General features: G+C 39.5%; 1 protein-coding gene across 7 annotated transcripts in view; it reads left to right on the top strand.

Moving 5' to 3' along the window:
• Positions 1 to 535: 535 nt before the first annotated feature.
• Positions 536 to 20266, top strand: part of RALGAPA1 (Ral GTPase activating protein catalytic subunit alpha 1) — a 130008-nt gene continuing 110277 nt past the window's right edge. For 4 of the 7 annotated variants that reach the window (XM_054276119.1, XM_054276117.1, XM_054276115.1 and 1 more), the window contains exons 1-8: positions 537 to 840; positions 11643 to 11753; positions 12264 to 12313; positions 13352 to 13409; positions 14055 to 14098; positions 14980 to 15157; positions 16737 to 16852; positions 18779 to 18917. In XM_054276119.1, the coding sequence (XP_054132094.1) occupies positions 735 to 840; positions 11643 to 11753; positions 12264 to 12313; positions 13352 to 13409; positions 14055 to 14098; positions 14980 to 15157; positions 16737 to 16852; positions 18779 to 18917 (802 nt within the window). In that variant the 5' untranslated portion in view covers positions 537 to 734. Of the gene's footprint in view, positions 841 to 11642; positions 11754 to 12263; positions 12314 to 13351; positions 13410 to 14054; positions 14099 to 14979; positions 15158 to 16736; positions 16853 to 18778; positions 18918 to 20266 lie in introns of all 7 variants that reach the window. The other 3 variants (XM_054276116.1, XM_054276120.1, XM_054276118.1) reach the window with 1 other exon arrangement.

Below are 20266 nucleotides of genomic sequence, written 5' to 3'. Positions count from 1 at the left end.
TCGGGGAGAAGCAACTTCGGGCAGGAGCTCGGCGGGAGTTGCAGCACTTTGAGCTTCAGTGTGGAAAGAGGAACTATGAGACACATCGTTACTGGTTGCACAACTGAGGCTTGAGTATAAGGTTTGGAGTCGCTGCCCAGGTCCCCACCTGGATTTTATTTCCTTACTGCTCACAGAATTACCCCTTTACCCTGCAGTTTCTCTGTACAGCCAGAGTAGCTGGCTGATATTTTACCTACAAACAGCAGAAGTACAGTTTCCTACGCCAGTTACTGTCGCCGAGCGGCGCCGCGGATCCTGCAGCGGGCCCCTACGTGCCCTGCTCCGGCGGCCGCTCTCCAAGCCCGGCCGGGGCCCGGGGAGCGCGGCCGGCGCGGCCCCGCCCGGCGCGCCTCGGAGGTGCGCGGGGCAGCGCCGCCGTGACGTCGCGACGCGGTTGCCATGGGGACGCCTGGGGTCGTACCTGACGGCTGTCGTGAAGCAGCGGGAGGAAAGTGAGGGAGGAAGAAGGGGGAGCGCAGGCCCAGCCCGCCCCCCCGGCCCGCGGGGAGTTGGATCCGCGCCGCGCCCCTCCGCCCTCGCCGCATCGCGCTCGGAGGCCGGAGGAGGAGGAGGTGGCGGCGGCGGCGCTGCCGCCTCTGGCTATGTAGGGGCCCCAGAGCGGGCAGATCCGGAGGCCGCTGTCCGCCCCTGGAGCTCGGCGCGGGGCCGGGCCCGGGGCCGGGCCCGGCGGGATGTTTTCCAAGAAGCCGCACGGGGACGTGCGGAAATCCACGCAGAAGGTGCTGGACACCCGCAAGGACCCACTGACCCGGCTCAAGCACCTCCGCGTCCTTATCGGTGAGGCAGCCGGGAGGGGCGAAGGGAGCGGGTCAGCGGGGGCCGCGGGTCCCGGCGTGGGGAAGACCGGGAATTGGGAGGGAGCAGCTGGGGCGGGAGGCGGACCCGGGGCTCGGCCTCGGCGAGAGAGCCCACCCGGCGAGCGGGGGAAGACCCGCGCCCGGCGTGGCGGGCCCGGCGGGGCGAGGCTGCAGCGATGTGCCGGGGGCTGCGGGACCCCGCGGATGCTTCGCCCGGCGCTTTTGTACGGACACAGACACCGACGCTTCCGTCTGATCGTGGCATTGCTTTGGGAACTGTGGAAGAAGGCGAAAAAGTGGTGTTCTTCCCGTGTGAATTATTCTCTAGAGTACACAAAGTGCTAAGTTGGTGCTCATGAATAAAAGTGGCTGGCGAGCGCAAATGGTGCCTATAACTCCTGAATCCATTTCCCTTGCGTTCTTACAGTACCAGTTTATATTTGTGTACATTTTCAAGGTAAGAGCTACAGTATTAATTGCTCACTAGCATAGATGTGAAGGAGCTTCTATACAGCCAGATTTAAAACACTTTTGGTTTGCTGGTTAGTAAAGGAGGACACGCAAGCCCTGAAGGGCTGCTGCAGTTCCATGTGAGCTGCCATTTAACCTGACCAGTGAATTAGAAATTGTGATTATACGGCATAATTGCCTAATGAAAAAAAAAACAAGGGGAAGCAAAAACAAACCTAGTTAACCATTCCAAGGTATCTGTTAGTTGCATGTGTTTGTAAAAATCTAAGTCGTTGTCATCAAGCTGTCCTTGAAGAAAGAAGCTTGCTCTGGAGTATCTTTTGGGCGCTCCAGTCCAGGGAATGCGTGTGTTGCTTCTGACAGTTTATCAACACGTGAACAGGGCTGGGTCAAGGGCAACTGCATTCCATGTTTAGCACAGAGTGCTGAATGGATTATTTTGGGTTCTGCCCACAGTCTGGTGGTATTTATGTATCTTGTCCTCCAAAGCTGGATTCTTTCTTTTCAAAGGAAAACGGCTATTGCTCCCTTATTTTGTATTGGTGTTTAAAGGAACAGGTGCTCCCATGTTGCACCATCTGCTGCTTCATGAGTTATTTTCTGCAACATAGTAATTATCTAGACTTGAAATGGAGAATAGTTGTGTAGCTGTCTAAGCGACTTCAGAAGTCAGATGCATCCCCTTGCCTCTCTCAGAATGTACCACTCTTCCTAACTAGCTGTACTGGGCCAGCTGTGGCTTGCTCTGTGTTGGTTTTTAGCTTAGTTGAAACATAAGAGGAAAAAACATTCTAAAGAAACTAAATACCTCTCTGAATTCAGATTTCCTGGCTAAAGTATGTTGAATATTTCTAGTTTTGTTTTAGTCTACAAAAAACTCTGATTTTGATCTGTTCTAGATTTTGCATTTATGTTGCTTGCAATTTATTTACAATGGTTTTTCTTCTTCAGCTTTCTTAATAATTGAATTACTTCTGTAAGTTGCAAGGCATAAGCTATGTCAAGCAGATATTCTTATCTAATCTAAGGTTTCTGTTTACTGGCTGTAGGACAGGTTAAATTATCTGGGGATGTTTTCATGTCGGCATCTTCCCCCCCCCCCCCCCCCCCCCCATTGTGTGTATCTCAGCTGTTGAAGCACAGCTCCCACACATCCTTTCTCCAAGTTTGGGAGAACACAGTGTGTGAGTGACTGTGTAATTAGGGAAAGGTGTAACAGTACTCTTCAGCTTGTCTCTTTTGGATACATCCACAAGATTTTGTCATTATGTAGATATTCTTAGGTGCATGAGATACAAAAACAAGGCATTTTCTAGAGCAGTGAGAAGTGAGCATTCCCCTAGAACAAAAATTGCCATATTTCCCATGTGTCCAGGGGTGCTGTGTTAGCTATTGCCAACAGACTGTCCGAGGGGATAGGGCAGGAAATCTCAGGTCAGCTGTGTTCAGCATCTTCCTGAAGGAAACGTTTTTTGTTTATTGACCTTAGCCTCTGCACACGGGAGACTGGAAAACTATCCAGAAGAGAATTTTTTGCAGTTTCACGTCCAGGAGAAGGGAGAGAATGTTCTCTTGTTCTTTAATTTAGAATACTTTCAGTAGGCCTTCAAAGTGTATTGGACCAGAGTTTGTTTTTTCAGGTTTTTTTGTTGTACATTTTAGCCTGTCGTCAACAACAATAAACAGGTATGACCTTAGTTTCATGGTTAGGACTTGAGAGGAGGAAAGGGAGTACTAGTTCATTTTCCTGCTATTTTACCAAGGCATCCAAAGGAGCAGTTTTCCAGTAAGCCAAAATAACAGAAGAGTCATGAATAGAGGTACCTGCTTGTAAATTATGGACTGCTGGCTGTCTGCTAGCCAAAGAGAAATCTCAAAAACTTAATTATGGTACAAGACTGAGAGTTGCATCCTCCAAGTCAGTAGTGTAAGTCAGGCACCACATAGTCTAAAAATATTTGAATTATTATAATGCCACTTTTGGTAAGGATCAGAAGATACTGAACAGTATCAAGCACCTGATATGAAGCTAAATGGATCAATAGCACAAAGGCCTGTGACTGTTATTTTTAACAAATTAAGAGTAGCCTTCATTAGATAAAATCTTTTAAATGTCTTTTACAAAATAACTTAGAGTGCAGTGATTTGTATTCTTTTAGGAAAGTATCCTGTCATTGGTGACAACTCAGGTTAAATTTAGTAAAAAATGCAAATGAGTCTGCATAAGGATATATAGAAAATTTTGTGTCTTTTGTGAAGCAGTGACATACCATTTTATCAAATACCATTGCAGCTTTAGGAGTCTGATTGCTGTAGTCAGTGTATAGAAGATTTAGATATGGGAATGACTCAGATGCGAGTGAAACTTTAATATGAAAACACACTGGAAGCTTTAAAATTCCTTTGTATAGGGACAGAGGGTGAAAAGTACGTACGCATATATGAGAAAGTCTAGGAAATAACATCTATTAAGGCCTACCAAATCTGAAGTTACAATAAATGATTTTTGTTTTGGAAAGCTCTTGAATGCTAGGCTAGTGATCAGTTATAGGGAATGCTGGAGGGAAATGCATTTCTTGTGGTTTGGGTTTTGGGCTTTTTTTCTGTTTTTTTTTTTTGTTGTTGTTGTTTTTTGTTTGTTTTTTGTTGTTGTTGTTGGTTTTTTTGGGGGTTTTTAGGTTTTTTTTTTTTTTTCTGAAACTCTTTAGTAGATAACTGCTCTTTGCCACTTCAGACCAGTGTCCTGTGTCTGGTTCTCTGATCTGCTTCAGTTTGGCTCCATTCAGCCTTTTTTTGTAGTTTGGGAACCAGAGAAAATTCTGTGAAATTCAGGTGACCAAATCAGAATTGGTTAAATTATTTTTAAATACAATATGTGACACATTTGTGCATGTCACAGGTATAAGGTTTTTTTAGTAGAAGTTAAAGCCTTTAGAAGACCTCTAAGTAGTAAGAAATATTATTCTTGCTTAGAAATGCTAAGAAGAATTGTAAAGATTTAAGTGTCATATCTTGGAACTTAGCAGCATGTGGGCTAAGGTAATCTGCCTTTCATTGTTATGTTGCTGCAGTGTATTTCTTGAAGCAAATGTAACTATCTGAAGTATCTGGTTTCATAGATTTTTATTCTTTTGAGATGTATTCCTTCCTTCCCGTAGGGAAGTGTTTACCCCATCCTGCTCCCTTTGATTTTTTCTTAGTTCTGGGAAGTGCCTGAGAGTCTCATACAGCTCCCTGGTGCTGATTTGGTCAATGTCTGAGTTTTTAGCAAGCTGCTCTGGGGTCTTGTCTTGCTGTATGCTGGAGATGCTGTGACAGCTGTGTTTGCTGTGTGTGGCTGCAGTAGTTGGAGCATTGAACCTTGAGTGGGGATGTTGAATGGGATTCCCTTGGGGTCTGTGTGGCAGCAGCGGGGCCTTGCTGGCAGGAAGGCTGCACTGCTGCAGGTGTGATCACTGAGGCTTCTCTGGCTGGGAAGGGAGGCACACTGTGTACCTTACAGGGTTAGCTATTGCCTGTACAATGATTTTCCAGAAAAAATATTTATATATATATATATATTTTTAGCAACCCCCAGTCAATTAGCAGCTAATTGCAATTTTTAGGGTCATTAAAATGGAAATAATATTGGATTATTCTTATATATATTCGCTGTTTCATCAGACTTCAACATCAAACTATAATTCTATGCTTTTTAAATGGTAATTTATAAAAGTTGGTGCTAGTAATCTTTCAAGCTTCAGATCTTGGTTTATATGTCCTTTTGCTAAAACAGTGCTTTAAGCATTCTATAAATAATTTAGACAGCTAGGTATGTTACCCTTCATAAGGTTATACGTTAACAATATTGACTTTTCATTTTGATATTAGATATGTTGGTGTTTGACTAAACCTGTAGAATTTGAAGGTTCAGTCTGAATTTGTAAATGTATGGGTTTTTTTAAAGCTAAACCCTCTAATTATTTAATGATTTCTGTAAAATTCTACTGTGTGCAAGTAAATCAAATGAATCTATGGGTTTAAAATTTTCTTATAGAGCTGAATTCTTAAGATACTTGCTTTCTTGTTGTGTTGGGTTTTTCCCTTTTCTTTTTTCACTTTTTTGTTGAGTAGAAATTACAGGTTTGTAATCTGTTAATCCAGAGTGAAGAAAAAAGGAAATATGTTGTTTCTCATGAATTATTTTATTTGCATTTGATATTTAAAACAATACTTCTTTTATCTCCATGGAGAGAATACTTGCAAAATGCAAGAGGACAGAGTATCTAAAGTGTGGGGTGTTTATGTTACTATTTTGTTTTGTTATTCTTCGTGGTTGATTAGCACTGGACATGTCATGTAAATAGTCTTTGAAAGGTAAAAGCCAAAATACATGGGACAGAATGAAATGGACTGCATTGGACATCCATTCTGATATATTGTTTAATATTAAACCATACACTTAAAAAGAGATTGCATTTGTTTAAAGGGATTTTAATTTAAGAAATCTATTTCACTGGCAGTTAGCCCTAATGCTTCAGCTGGATGGCATTCATTGGTGTTGCACATCATCAACTTCAGTCATAAATGAAAAATGTTCTATCATTGCTAAAGTGACAGCAAATGGGGAGCTACCATAAAAGTAGCTGCCTGGAATTTTAGTGGATGTGCGAAGATTTTGGGGTTTTTGCAGGAGTTGTAGATTTTTTTTTCTTTCCTGGTTAGTCTATCTTCAGAGAACATGTCACTGCTCATGTAACTCGGGGATCTGGATGTGAATTGCATGCAGGGCTCGGGCTTCATGTTCTGGCACTCTTGACTTAACCCTGAACAAGTTATGTTTTGGTCAGGAGCAGAGGGGGAGGATTTACTCTGCTTTAGTATTTTGGCCTATGTTACACTCGACTTGCAGAGTTCAGCAGTGGCCAGGGCTGCTGAATTGCAAGGCTGAGGGCTGGAGCCAGATCAAAGCCCCAAGCTAGACAAAAGGGAGGCTCTGACCGCTTGGTTGCAAAGGAAAGGTCTGTGTGGGTTTAGCTTTGGCAGTTCCGAATGAAAATACGTGCATTACTGTGGAAGTGTTTGAAGTTGCTTAAATAAAAGCTTAAGTTCTGGAACTCGTGAATTGTTGTGGAAGTATTTCTCAAGAGTTTTCTAGTGCAACTCAGAATGTGCAAGCACCATTAGAGAATTCCCTTGGAAAGCTGGCACTGCTTCTGCTCATTCCTGTAGGGCACTGGTGTTGTACCAGTCTGTATGCAGATGATGTTCATTGGTTCTGTTAACCTGCTTATTCATTTGTGATTTTTTTTTCATTTGTATCTAAAAGATCGTGATCAGGAATTCAGACTTGTCTGATGCAAAATAGAAGTCCATTAGAAGATTTCTTTAAGTTATATTCTTTTTTCAGTACAAAAACTTTCAAGAATATTTTCTTAGACAAAATTACCTTTTTTAAAAAAATGGTTTTGCTAAATAGCTGTTGGTTAGATCTGAAACAGTAAGGGCTAATGTAAAGCCTTTGTGTAATAGATTTGCTTTTGTGGTCTGTTATCAGGGCTCTTTCACTCTGACAGTCTGTTAACTATGCCAGAGCCACCAGTTAGTTCCCGAGGTTTTCCACTTAACCTTTCTCAGTTACATGCTTTTCTATTCGGGACAATCCCTATGTAACCAAATCTCTCTACTGTTTTGCTCTAAAGAAACCCTTAAATATTTCAGCATGGAGAATTAAGAATTAATAAGTTTAATTATCTATTGAGAACATGGAAACCTTTGCTTTCTGGTGGCACCAGTTTGTTACAGGAGTTGATACTGACTGTGTCAGTCCATAGCAGGCCTCTGCTTTACAGAAATAGATCCTGAATTCTGGACGTGTTCCAGGTCATTGTTTGCTGCAGTTGTCAGTTTGGGTTTTGGTAAGGGCAAGGGAAAGTGACTTAAAAGCCAGCAAGTCTTGGAATTAGACAGGAAAATGTTTTCATTATACTAAGTGCTCTGACAATTTTACATATAAGCATAGTATTACATTCTAAAACTCTTAAAATAGAACATAAGGTTTGCCACAACTTAATCTGTAATGATACAACTGTTTTCTTGAATTTCTGCAATGCAGTGTGAACTGATGAAAGTTCTTTTTCAGAACAGTTTAAATATATGTCTAAAATCTGTTTTGGCAGGGTTTCTTTTGTTTTAGGGAGAAAATGACATGTAAGCACAAAGAGACACAATACTGTGTGAAATTAAAATATTGTAAAGCAAGTAAGCTAGTACTTTTCTGCAAAGGACACAACTTTAAAGGTAAACAATTAAAACGTCAAACTTAAAACAAACCCTAACAAAACAAAACAAAAAAAAAGCACCCTTGAACACAGAGTTAGTATGGAGATCCAATTTGTACCAGTTTTTAAATTAGAGAAAATTATTAAGGAAAAAAACAGCAAAGATCTATGTTTCTTGCTGTTGTAAAGCATGAAGAAAACTGCATTTTCTTGACAAACAGCTTTCATGAACTGCTGAAAAACTGGATTTTAGTGTACTGAAACTATGCTTTGTACAGTAGAAACTTCAGTTTTTACCTCTCTTTGGAATACAGTAGTATCCAATTTTTCCCTTTCAAATTCTGAGGAACTTTTCCAGCTACTTCAAATGGTGCCAGGTCTATTTCTGAATCCTTCCCTCCTCCCCAGTCTGGACATAGAAGCAAGAACACAAGGAGTACATTAGTTTGTGTTAGTTACATGATCTGTGATAGAAGAATATCAAATTAATTTGTTTAAAATCAAGAAATAGGAATGCACTGGAAATTGTAGAGGAAAGCCTGTTTCTCTTTAATCCCACTTCACATTAAAAAAGGCTATGTCTCTCTTCTTATAAAAGACAAAATACTTAATTAGCCAAAGCAGAGGAGCAACTTCCTGCAAATTCTCAGTTCAGGACTGTCTGAAAAGGATATGCTGTTTGTAGAGGAAATGACTTTTACCTCTGTGCAACATGCATGATACTTTGAGAGAGCATGGAGAAGAGAGAGAGAGATGCTGTTGGAGAAAATGGCTATGACATGAGAATTGAGGAGCTGCTTGTTTAGCTGATAGCAAGGACAGAGGTAAACTGAATATTTTAGAGACATTAGGAAATCCGTAATTAAGGAAGGAAGGTGCAACAGCAGCTTTTAACTGGAAGTTTAATGGTACAGTAATCAAGGAGAGCAGATTCTCTCCATGCATTAGTTGTGTGGGTTGTGTTCAGCATAGACAAAGCTGTGAAATGGAGTGATGTGGCCAGATCAAGCCCTCTTAAGATCTGTATAATTATCTTCATGCTGTATCTGCTTTTTTTTGCCCTTCTCCTTCTTGCCATAATTCATGTCAGGGTATTAATAATGAATTTCAAACTTCTCAACAAATGCAAGGTTCCAAATTTCTGCACCAGCAGCATAGTGAATCACTGTAGGTGTCCTTTGATGATGAGCAGATGTTCCCTTTTGCTGTAGGTGGCAAGCCTGTCAGATGAACAACTGTTTTCCCTCCCTTAGGAGGAAAGCTGGTTTTCAGTATTAACAAAAGGAGTCAGTGGGATTTTTAAAAAGTATTGTTTTCACTTAATAAAATTCCCATTAAATAAAATGTTATATTTTCTTCCATCTGAAGCAATAGTATTTACTACAGAATACAATTGTTGTTAACTGGTTTCAATTTTAAAAACTTGCTTTTGATTTTGCTATCAAGTGTGATCTTAGAAAGGAATCAGAGTAAAATGCATTTGCTATAGGAATTGCAAAGTCAAGGAATTTTTGACTCTCCTACTCTTGCAAGCTATGACTGTATTTTGAAGGTATATTTTTAATGTTAATTGGGTGTTAGTGGTAATAATACAGGTCTACCTCTGCTCCTTCAAGCATTTTTTGAGGTGTTTGACACATTTTTCTTAAATAAATACAAAACAAACTAACAAAAAATTTAAAAAAGGACGAACTTCTGGAATTCCACTTTGCCTTCACTGAAAGGCAGAATGTCTTACCACAGTACCAGTTGTGCATAGGCAGTTATGTAGTAAAATTACAGTCACTGTTCAGCTGGTTATGTAGACAAGCCTTCAGTTTGTTGCCTGAAGAATTTAGGAATAGCGTCTCCAAAAATTACTGACAATTGTGTTAAGATTGAGTGTTTAAAAGAATGCATCAGTTAAGGCGTTTGGGATTTTTCTGTTGGTCTGCTTCAGAGCTGACCCATGTCTGAGCAAAGAATGAGGGCCCGTTTCAGGAAACGAAACATTTAACATGCCTACAAAAATGCAGCATTGCTGTGTTTTGATTGGAAGAGACCCTGTTTAACTGCTTCCTATCCCTTCAGTATTTGGAACTAGTATTTTCTGCAGCTGTGCATTGAGTGAGCCATTCCACTGCTGTCTATGTGCAATCCCTGTACAGTCCTATAAACATATGGACCACAAGATATCTTCTGTCACCCTTCTTTCTCCTGAAAGCTTCAATCCTTGCTTTCTAAATCCTTGCTATTTTTTAAAGAAAAAAATTTTTTTTCTTTAATCCTTCCATCTCAAACTTCTAGTATTTTCTTGTCCCTAGCCTAGGACTCACTTAGGGCTCTGCCCATGAGTGGAAGTGGTTGTAATGCTTGTGCCTGTGCTCTAGTGGCAGCTCTATTTCGTGTGCATTCCCTGATCAACTGAAAATCATCGTTCAGGCTTGTTTGAAGTGGAATTGGTTTTTGTTGTCCTTTAACATTTGTGTTTCTAAACTGTAGCAGTTCAGCTACTGATCTGTAGGTGGTGTGGCAATTTCTGCAAACCCAGGGTTTGGTAAGCCTGTGGATGCTCAGGCCCATGCTTGCTGCTCTGGACCACTGTTTATTCCAGCTGAGCTGCCTTCCTTAAGAGTTGATCTTGGATGCTGATATAGCACTATCTGCTCCAAGAGCACCCTGGCTCCGCTACACTCATTATGCAAGATGTTGGCAGAATGCTGTGCTACGGCAAAAGTTAAATCTGTGTTGGAAATTTTTTCAGCAACGTTTGTGTCAAAATTGAGTTAATAGTCCTCTAGAGCTATATAAGAAAGCATAACTGAAAGTATGCCATGCTTTTGGCCATCCTTTCAGTTCATTGTTCCTGACTTTATACTCTACCACTTGTATATCCAGTCATGTGAAATGCTAAAGATTGATGTCTTTGAACCTCTAAAAAGGGTTAAACGCTCTGTGGTCCAATATAGAATTAGAAGGAGCTTTTTAGAAGCATCTACAGTGAAAGAGTTTCAGTGTGTACAGCTGGTGAATGGGTATAAAGGTTTTGTTTGCCTCACCTTCATGTTTTGCTTTTGTTTGCTACACATCAGTATTCTGAAAGAGGAGCATTTTGTCATTTAAAATGCTGTCTTCCTGTTCCTCTGTGCTTCCATGGTATTGTCTTGTCCACCGAGTTTCTCAGGTCTTATGTAGTTGAATAACAGGACAGGGAGTGTCTAGACAGTTTGTATTAATGCTTGATTGTTTAAAGTGATCACTTTAAAATAATTCTGGATAAATCACTGTGTATTTCTTTATCAGGAATTTGCAGAAAACCATCTAGAGGGTTGTGGGAAGAGAGTCTGAAAAGCTTCCTGGGGTACACATGAAAGCACATTCCCCTATACTTAGAGTGATGTTTCTGCCTCAGGGTATCCCTGGGATCCCATCTTTTGATTTTCCTAGACCACACAATCAAAGGAGTGCGAGGGACTGAGCCAGACTAGAAAGTAAAGTGCATATTGGAACTTGGAGGGAATAAGAAGACATCAGTGGGAATCCAGTGCTGCTGTTTGCATCCTCCCAGTTTATCTATCTCCAGAGCAGATGTGTTCCTCACTTAACGTCTTCCTTCCACTTTCTTTAGTAAGCTTAGTTGTGCTTAGTAATTACAGTTGGAGATTGTGATGGTCTTTCTGTTGTAGAGTTTGGGCAGTGTCACGAGCTTTATTTCTATTAAATTAATAGTTGAAACCAGATTCATCTGTACAGTGCTAGTCCTGATGGAGTTAAGGTTCATGACTGGCTTTTGTTGGCATTACTGTCATGCCAACAATGGATGTGCAAGAAGATGCTCCTTCCCTGTTCTAAAATTCACTAGGCGCTTATGGCATGCCATACTGAATTTCTGAATTAGCCTCAGAGTAAAGAATGAAAACTTCAACAGTTTCTTTAATTATTTAGTTATTAATTTAAAAACCAATAATTTTTCTTTTAAATATCTTCATTTCTTACTACTGGATAATGATATGTAGTGGTTGACTCTGAACATTTGAAATAAATATTAACAATGTTCTGTTCTGTTTTTCAGATAATGCAGAATCAATTGATCTCAAACAGTTTTTCGACCAACATTTTTCACATATATATTATGTGTTCTTTGAAAACTTTGTGACTATTGAAGTGGGCCTTAAACAAAAAGGTAAGCATTTCAGACAGAACTCTTTTTGTCTTGATGGCTTGTGCCTTTGTTATGAAGTAAAGCAGGGTGCTATAAATAAAGCTCTGTGTGGTCACAAATTAGCAGCATTAGCCATGCAGAATATGTCTAAGAACCAACTTGGCAAATGAAGGCAGAGCAGTGAGATACACACTCAGTGGAGGTGAGCAAAAAGAGTTTGTTCTCCAATGACTGTGTTTGCCCTCTTGCAAAGTGAGGATTCTTAAGGTGTTATACTTTGTATTCTGCAGAATTATTCTTTAATAAGATATTGTGTAACTTCACCTCTCCCAGTTGTGAATGCCATAATAGGAAGTTATGCAAATTGTAGCTGTATTTGTGGAGTATAATTTTTATTTGCAGAAGCAGTGCAAAGCTATGGTTGTATAAATGCAGGTTTTCATTTTACACGTTTAAGGATCTTTGTTTTGATAATGAAAGTGCATCTTCTATTTGTATTTAACTATTTAAACTATTTATTTTTGCAACTAGGTCACAAGTCTCAGAGAGAAGAATTAGATTCTATTCTTTTTATTTTTGAGGTAAGATATTTTGAATATTTTTTTGCTTTAAGTCCTATTATTCTACAGTTGTCTGTAAATACTTTGCATTTAACTGCATTCCTTCTTACTTTTGCATAGAGCTGAATTTATGTGCTTTGTTTTAAAAATAAAGATTTCACTTGCAGTTTTGCAAGATGTCTTAACTGGAAAAAGATGTTTCTGTGTCTCTAGATAGTTGATTACTCTTTGGTGGTGGTATTTCCCCATCATGTATTATACACATTGAAATTCATAGAAAGGTGATCTCTGTTTAGTCATGATATTTTTGATCTTTTGATTGCATGTTACCTCTGTGAGATACATGGGTGAATGTGAAAGTGAGCTAGTTCGTTTGTTCACTAGTTCCTGCATAAAGGAATATTAGGTGGTCTGTGCTTTGGAGGCAGTTGCACGGTGTGCTGGAGAGCCACAGCCAGGAAAAATCAGGTTATTTACAAGTTGCAAAAACCTCTGGTGTAAGTGTTGCAAGCCTTGCAGGGTAGATTTGGAATTACTAACTGTGCTCTGTTTCTTGTTTCTGGAGATGATCATTGTATTTATAGACATCTTGTCTTCACTGTTTTGCTGTAGCTCATGACCCCTCAGTTGAGAAGGCTGAAGCACATGTTTGCTTGTGCCACAGAGGCAAGTTGACAGCTGAACATCCTAACTGAAGCCATTAGAAAGGTGGAATAACTTAATGCAATCTGTTGTGAAGCAGAGCAGCTGAGACAGACACTGATCCCATTCCATTCCCTATGCTGTAAGCAGCAGTGTCCTTCAGAGTGGTAGGGGCACCAGAGGACCTGCAGTAACATCTGAAGTCTCCAGTGCAGGACTTACAGGCTGGCAGACCCTTTGGGCTTCTTAGCATTAGGAATGGGGTCACCTTGAAAGGACAACAATGCTTCCAAAGAAAGCATTGAGGGAATTTTCTAAGTTGTTGCTTCAGCTTCTGATCTGTGGCCTTGTGAAAGGGCTGTTTGGTCTTCCAAGGTGATATCTGCAACATACATCCTTGGGTTCTGTTTTTTATAGAAAATTTTACAACTCCTTCCTGAAAGGATTCATCAGAGGTGGCAATTTCATAGTATTGGTAAGTTGATTTTCTTTTCCTCTCCCTTTCATTTTACTTTTTATTAGTAGCTACCATTTCGTGGCTACTATGCCACTCATTTCCTTACAGTTTAAGTAGCTTAACGGGGGTTATGGTCTAGAGAATTTTGCAAGCTAGGTGAAGGAAAATAAAAAAGAAAATAAAAGAAACAGACATAAACCCCTGCCAATGTAATGAATACTCTTCTGGATAGATTTGTATTTGGGAATATAGAAATAGAAGAGGGGCTGAGAAAGAACAAGGACAGGTGAAAAGTTTGAAGTTCTAAATATTTTTTTTCCTTATTTTCTTTCTCTTAGCAATACATTTAAAAACTGACATGAGATATTTGTAAATGGGGAATGCTGATTTTATGCATTGTGATGACTTGATTTAATGTACACATCTCAAAAGTCTTTGGGGAAAAATATTCTATGAGTGGGCCATGAAAGGTGATATTTGATTTTTTTTCCTTCTGGCATTGAGTCAGTTGCTTGAAGGTATCAAGGTCACCAAGATTAAATTGGAGATTGCCAAGGACTTGTTCAAAAGTGACTATCAAGTCTGACCGAGAACTCTGACATTTTACTTAATATAGAAAGAACAAAAGCAAACAAATTTTTTCTCTTTTTTTTTTTTTTTTAGGGTTGATTTTAAAGAAGCTTCTTCACACTGGAAATTCATTAAAGGTACTGCAAAAAGTTGCATGCAATTTTGTCTACAATACTTGAAAGTACAAATAAGAACATAAGGGCAAATATTTACAGTAAAAGCCCAGGAATGAGAACCAGATCATGACTTGTGTGTCATGAAAGAATGATTCCAAATCATCAGCTTTATCTCAGTAAAACTACTCACAGTAGTAATGTGTTTATATAGTGTAGTCAGTGGTTTAAAGGATTTTGTATTAACATAGAATAAGTATTAACTGTTCATTGTTAGGTCAAGGAAACTGATTCTGGGACTCAGACTACCTTGGAGGTGGAAGATTATCTATGCCAGGGAGGCCTGCTGGTGTGTAGAGTAATTTAAATGGTTGGGACAAAACAGCTGCACCACTCCTCTGTAAGCCACCTGCAGGCTTCTCTGGTACTGAACTTCTCCAGTATGAGAGCCAAGAAGGGAGTGCTCTAGGACTCTATTACCTTTCTTGAAGGAGAAATGGAAGAAGGCAGAATTGGCCCTTCTGATACAGAGAACTCACTCACTCTGTTGTTACAATTAATGAACATATTTAGAAATTTTGTCGGTCTTTGTGTTTTCTGAAAAATTCTTGTGGCATCTTGCAGTGGTGTAGTCAAGCGATTGGTTTTCCATGTGTTGGTTTTCTTTCTCTTCTTTCAGAGAAACCCCTGTGAGAAATTCTTTGAGGCAAAGAGCAGTGAAGGTGCCAGGCTTGCCCTTGCATTTCATCACGAGCAGCAGATGTGTTAGTTTCACTCTGCTGATTGCTGGGGGTCATACTGTCTGTCCTCATTTTTTTAATCTCTCCCCTTCTCCTTCTCCCTCCAGGACAAATGTTTTGTTTGTTCTGGCACAAGATAACTTATTCCATGTTTTTTCCTTTAAGATACGTCGAGAGGGTGTGCGTCTCTTTCTTTTGTGGCTCCAAGCACTTCAGAATAACTGTAGTAGAGAACAATTATGGATGTTTTCTTGCTTGATTCCTGGATTTTCATCACCACAATCTGAATATGGCCCCCGAACACTAGATAATCTCATTAACCCTCCCCTTAATGTCCAAGAAAGTAAGTAATTTGGTATTATTACTCAATTCTTGACATAATTCAAATCTTGTCACAGACAAGGCAAGTTGAAGTAGCTGACATACATACATACCCAGGGAGATAATGGAGCTGAGATGAGTTTCTTAGCAGTTTGTCAGGTCTTCTTCTGTAACAGTTTCTGTCTATTTTGTTGTTGTTCAGAATTAGCTGTTTTTTGTGGTTGTTGGGGTTTTTCCCTCCGAGTAGGTTATTGTAGCTTAATGCATAGTGGTGAAAATGAAGTCACCAATTGTGTGTAATTCTTAAAAACTGCAAGAGGATCCTGCATCGACTGCAGACTTACACAGGTGAATTCTGCTTGTGTCGAGCACTTGCACTGGCTTTGTTCATCCTCCAGGGAGCAGGCTCTGCAAAGATATTTCTGGTGTGGCCTTCAAGAGAATGAGAGGTTGTTAGGCCAACGTGTAAGGACAAATGTGTCTGTGTATGACCAGGTAATTAAAGTTGTGGTATTCTTGCAACTTGGAATCTTCAAAAAGAAACAGACCTTGTAAATTGCAAAACTTGAGGTCTTAAAGGTTTGCATGAGTGGAAAAGCTTGAGCATTCTGAGATGAGTTTTTTATACTTTCTGGAGTTTTGTTCGTTTGTTTATTTTTAATGGTAAGGTCATTATCTTGGCCCTAATCAATAGAGTGAGGATGATTTTTCTTTTAAGATGATTCTTAGGACAATTTTTTTCTTAGTACACTTCAGTATTGAGTGCCTCCTAACTCAATTTATTCTTGATAGTGGGATTTGAAGCTCATTTATTAATGATTTGCAATTGGATGGGGTCTTTGAATGTAAGTGCAAACTGTGCATTCACATAAATGGGACTGAAAACTTGAACACTTTTTCCCCTGAATATTGTGTTTGCCTTCTTTCCATCTTCTCTTAGTCTTTGAGTATCTTATTGCTTGTAGAGGAAAGCAGTGTCTCCATGACTAGTAATTAAATTTGCTGGAACACAGCAGATGAATTTCGTGGCAGGATAGCTCTGCCACGAAAAATTTTGCTACCTACTTAAGCCATTTTTGGAATTGTGAAATTCAGTGTGCAAAGAAATTCAGAATGCCAAGATTGAAATGTGAACATCTAACTACGGGAACAGGAGAAAAATTGACTCTGAACTAGCTTCACTGTCGAGGCAAAGAAGGATACAGATAGTAAAACTTAAAGGAAATGTAACTGATGAACTGCTAAATGGGAAAATGGTGAAAGATATAAAGATTTGGCATTTGTGTAGCATAAGTGTTACACTGTTGCTTGCATAAATTCCAAACAAAATTTTAAAAAATTTGGGTTTGGCAAGTAGGTTCCAAAAGTGCATAGAGATGACCTACTTATTGTCTGTTGTGCTTTTTATATGTGTAAGACCTTAGTTCCGTAGTGATTTAGAAGTTAAAATTTCCTGATTTTCATTAATCTATGGGTGGATTGTTGTACCTGTAATTATCTCTGCTGCTGCAGTGCATTTCTACTTTCATAACTTTGTAGGTGTTTACGCATGAGAAGAAATGGTCTAAATGTTAGATGTACTTCTATTTTTCTTTAAATAGCTCAAGTGACTATAGAAGAAATCACTCCACTTGTTCCTCCACAATCAGGAGATAAAGGACAAGAAGATTTAACAAGCTATTTTTTAGAAGCACTTTTGAAATACATGGTAATTCAGGTACGTTCTGTAGTTTTCAAGCAAACAAGTGTGAAACAATTAACACCTCTTTGTCCTTTACAGTAAGTTTTTTACTTGTAGCACTGAAAATGCATATAAAGATGTTTTGAAGAATCCTTCCTTGCCACTCCCTTTTTTATAAAAAGCAAATTCTTCTAGAAAAATGTTCCCTTGTCTTCTGTGTGAAGATTCCTAGATCTTTTATGACAGGATCTTCCATCAGATTGTGGCATGGAGGCAAAACAAGACTTGTCAGTCACTTCTAGCAGTACTGATTTCAGCTCCCTTCTCATTCATCTTCCCTTCCCTATCTGATTGTCTTCAACCAGTGGATCAACTGTGTGCAGAAAATGAAGAGTTGAATGAGTATTTAGTCCATGGCGTGCAACTCAGACACACCATGTTCTCTTTGACAATTCCATGATCTCAGCCAGCATGGGGCATAGTAACAGCTTCTGTGAGAAACTGTGGCTCAGCTGGTACACGTTATGTAATTGATTTGCTGGCCAATTAGCACATGATGCTTCTGAACCTACTGAGCTGTCATGTGCTGCATGACATGGTAGGTGTTGCTGGGTCCTGCCTTCTGGGCCAGACTTGTCCCTCAGAACCCAGATGGGTACCGATAAGTATTTCTTCACACTTAGGCGGGTTTTACTAGAGAAGATGGACAGTGTACAAATATATGTTAAACCATAACATGTGTTAAAGCTATATTTCATGGCTTCCCTTTTTCCATCTTTCTCTGAGCACTTGCCATGCTGGAATAATTTCCAGCCTCATTTTATTGCTTCCAGCATCTCCCACTTTGAATAGAGATCTTCATACTTGTGATCTGTAGGTTAAGCTTAATGCTGGCTATTTACTTTGAAGAAAAATAGCCCTTATAATTTTGAAGACAGCTGCCTTTTCTTTGATAAATTGGTAGTATTATATCTAAATTCCAGTAAGTCATTGAGACAGGTGTCACAGAGCTTGTTTACTATGTGAGTGCTGAAGTAGTTCTCTGAAGTCCCTTTAGAGGCCACTGATAGTTGCAAGGTTCTTTGATACTAAGTTGTGATAAAGGACTTTGTGTCACTAAGTTACATGTATATCAGCTAATATGTTGAGTTATATTGGGGGTGAAATATGTGCTTATATATTCCGCCCTAGACATCTGTTGCCCTGAAAACAGATCATAAGAGAGCTGTGGCCTTTGAGTAAAAAAAAAGAAAATGAAGTCTTGCTTTATATTATTTATGATAGACTTGGTAGATTACCTAGCTCTGCAGGCAGATGGAGTCTCAGGAACAAAGGGAAACTGCATATTGTATTTCTGCAGGAGCACGTACCATGCTTGGTACTACTTACCATGTAGGAAAACATTTCATAAAGAGGAATGCTTAGCACTCACGATCCAAGTACATTTGTGTAACTCAACTTCAAAGTTGTATCTTCTGCTGCTTGTGGTGGAAAAATTTGTTTGTTTAATGTTGCCAATTACACAAATGAATCCAAGTACCTATTATAATGACTATATGGACACTTCTCAAAATGTCTGAAAAGAATTTGTCAAAGAAATATTTTGAATGCCATAGGTAGTTACTCTTTTTTATTAAACATTTTGAAATACAGAAACAGTTTCATTAAAAACAGTCAATTTGGGCATACTCCCTGCTTTGGCAAGATGACTGCAAAAGCAGGTTTATTTCTGTTGGTTTCAGTATTTTATGTGTTCGAGTTTATTTTGAAACAATATTTTGGAGGACAGTGGTGTTTGTTTCATTGACATTTCCCTGCTAGTTACTGTTTCATCTTTCTAAAATAGTTTATTAAAATATATATGATTTTGTTTCAAAGAAATAACTTAAAAAGAGGACATTTCATCAGTTGCCTGTTTCTTCTACTTGTAGATATTTACTTTGTCCAAATTCTTGTTTTAAGGTTAAGAGTTTAGAATGGAAGAACAAGGAAAACCAGGAAAAGGGATTTTCATTTTTATTCTCAAATTTTAAGAAATACTACTTACCTTCTATTTTCCCAAACATCTGTAAGGAGACCAGCTTATATAACCCTATACTTGGTAAGTGTTAACACAGCTGATAAAATCATTACATTTTATCTAATAGCGATGTTATGATCTGCTTAGTGAGAGATGCCTCTGCCCAAATTAAGGGGACAAGACCAAATGCTGGTTCAACATTTGACTTTATTTTGTAAAATTGACTGCATGGGGAAAGAAAAGACAGAGGGAGAGGGAGAGAGGGAGAAGGAGGGAGAAAGTGTGGAAGCAGAAGCTGGTCACCACCCATGGATCCAGCCGTGTCTTGTTGGGCCTTCTTCACCCTGGGCTTGGGATTGGGGAGCGGGTCCTGGTTTGTTCATCTGTTAGTATGTTCTGTGCTGAAAGGGGTGCTGCCTCCACAAGGTCTGCTGCTTACAATCAAATCTTCAGTATTTATGCATTTTAGAAACAAAGGAGTTATTGCTAATTGGCAGCAAGTGATACAGTTCTCTTATTAGTTACTATTCCATCTTCTGTTGGTTAAATGCATCTTATGCTAATTAGTCTGCTTGTTCAGTCTTTCTCTTCTTTTGGGATGGTGGGTTTCTTAGGTTGGTGATACCCCTGTGGAATCGCCTTTTACCCAGCTGGAACTGATTTCATCAGAATTGCTGAGATTGTTTTAATAAATTCTTCCATATCTTCTGCCAAATGTTCCTATGGCTCCTAAATTCTGCATTCTTTTGTATCCACTATCAGTAATACATGGTTCTTCCTAAGCTTTGTTAAGCTCCCCCTAGGTTCCAACACCTGGACAGCAGTCCTGCCTTTATACAGTCCAGGTTCCAGGTGTCCACAGAGGTGTATTTGGGGGAGCTTTGGTGGCCACTGGTGGCCACAGATGCCACCTTCCCATAACTTGGGATGATACTTCTTTGACTGATGATATGCATATAAGCAGGTGCTTCTTGTCACAGTCTGGCACAGAGGGAGTGTGGTAACCAGGATGTGCTAACTGGATCTAGCTTCTGTCAGGCCTGCAATTAGCATCTCCTTGTCACAAATTCCTCCCTTCTGTGGCCTTAGCAATGTTTGAGACAGGTGATTGTGCTTTCTAACTCTAACAAGACAGTAAACCAAAGCAGTTTTTGGCTTGAGTCACGTTGCCCATGAAGGGCATTCTCCAAATGTATTTGTCATGAAAGAACATGTTAAGATTCCTGTTGATGATTTTCAGTTCTTTGTGGAAGCCTCTGACCCTTTCATTAGAATCAGTCTTGCTCTGTTAACCTGAATGAGGTAAATTAAATGTTCTTGTAAAACCTTTCTCTAATGTAACCATTGCTGATCTCAGTTGGGCTCTGAAGAGAAACTACTTTTGCCAAAATAAAAGGTGTTAGTGTGCTATTCTTTGGGTGTCTTGTTTT

This window comes from Melozone crissalis, unplaced genomic scaffold, assembly GCF_028551555.1.
Source record: "Melozone crissalis strain CALT ecotype California unplaced genomic scaffold, PUWL_Pcris_2 ptg000018l_1, whole genome shotgun sequence".
NCBI lineage: Eukaryota > Metazoa > Chordata > Aves > Passeriformes > Passerellidae > Melozone > Melozone crissalis.
This window is presented reverse-complemented; position numbering and strand designations above follow the sequence as displayed.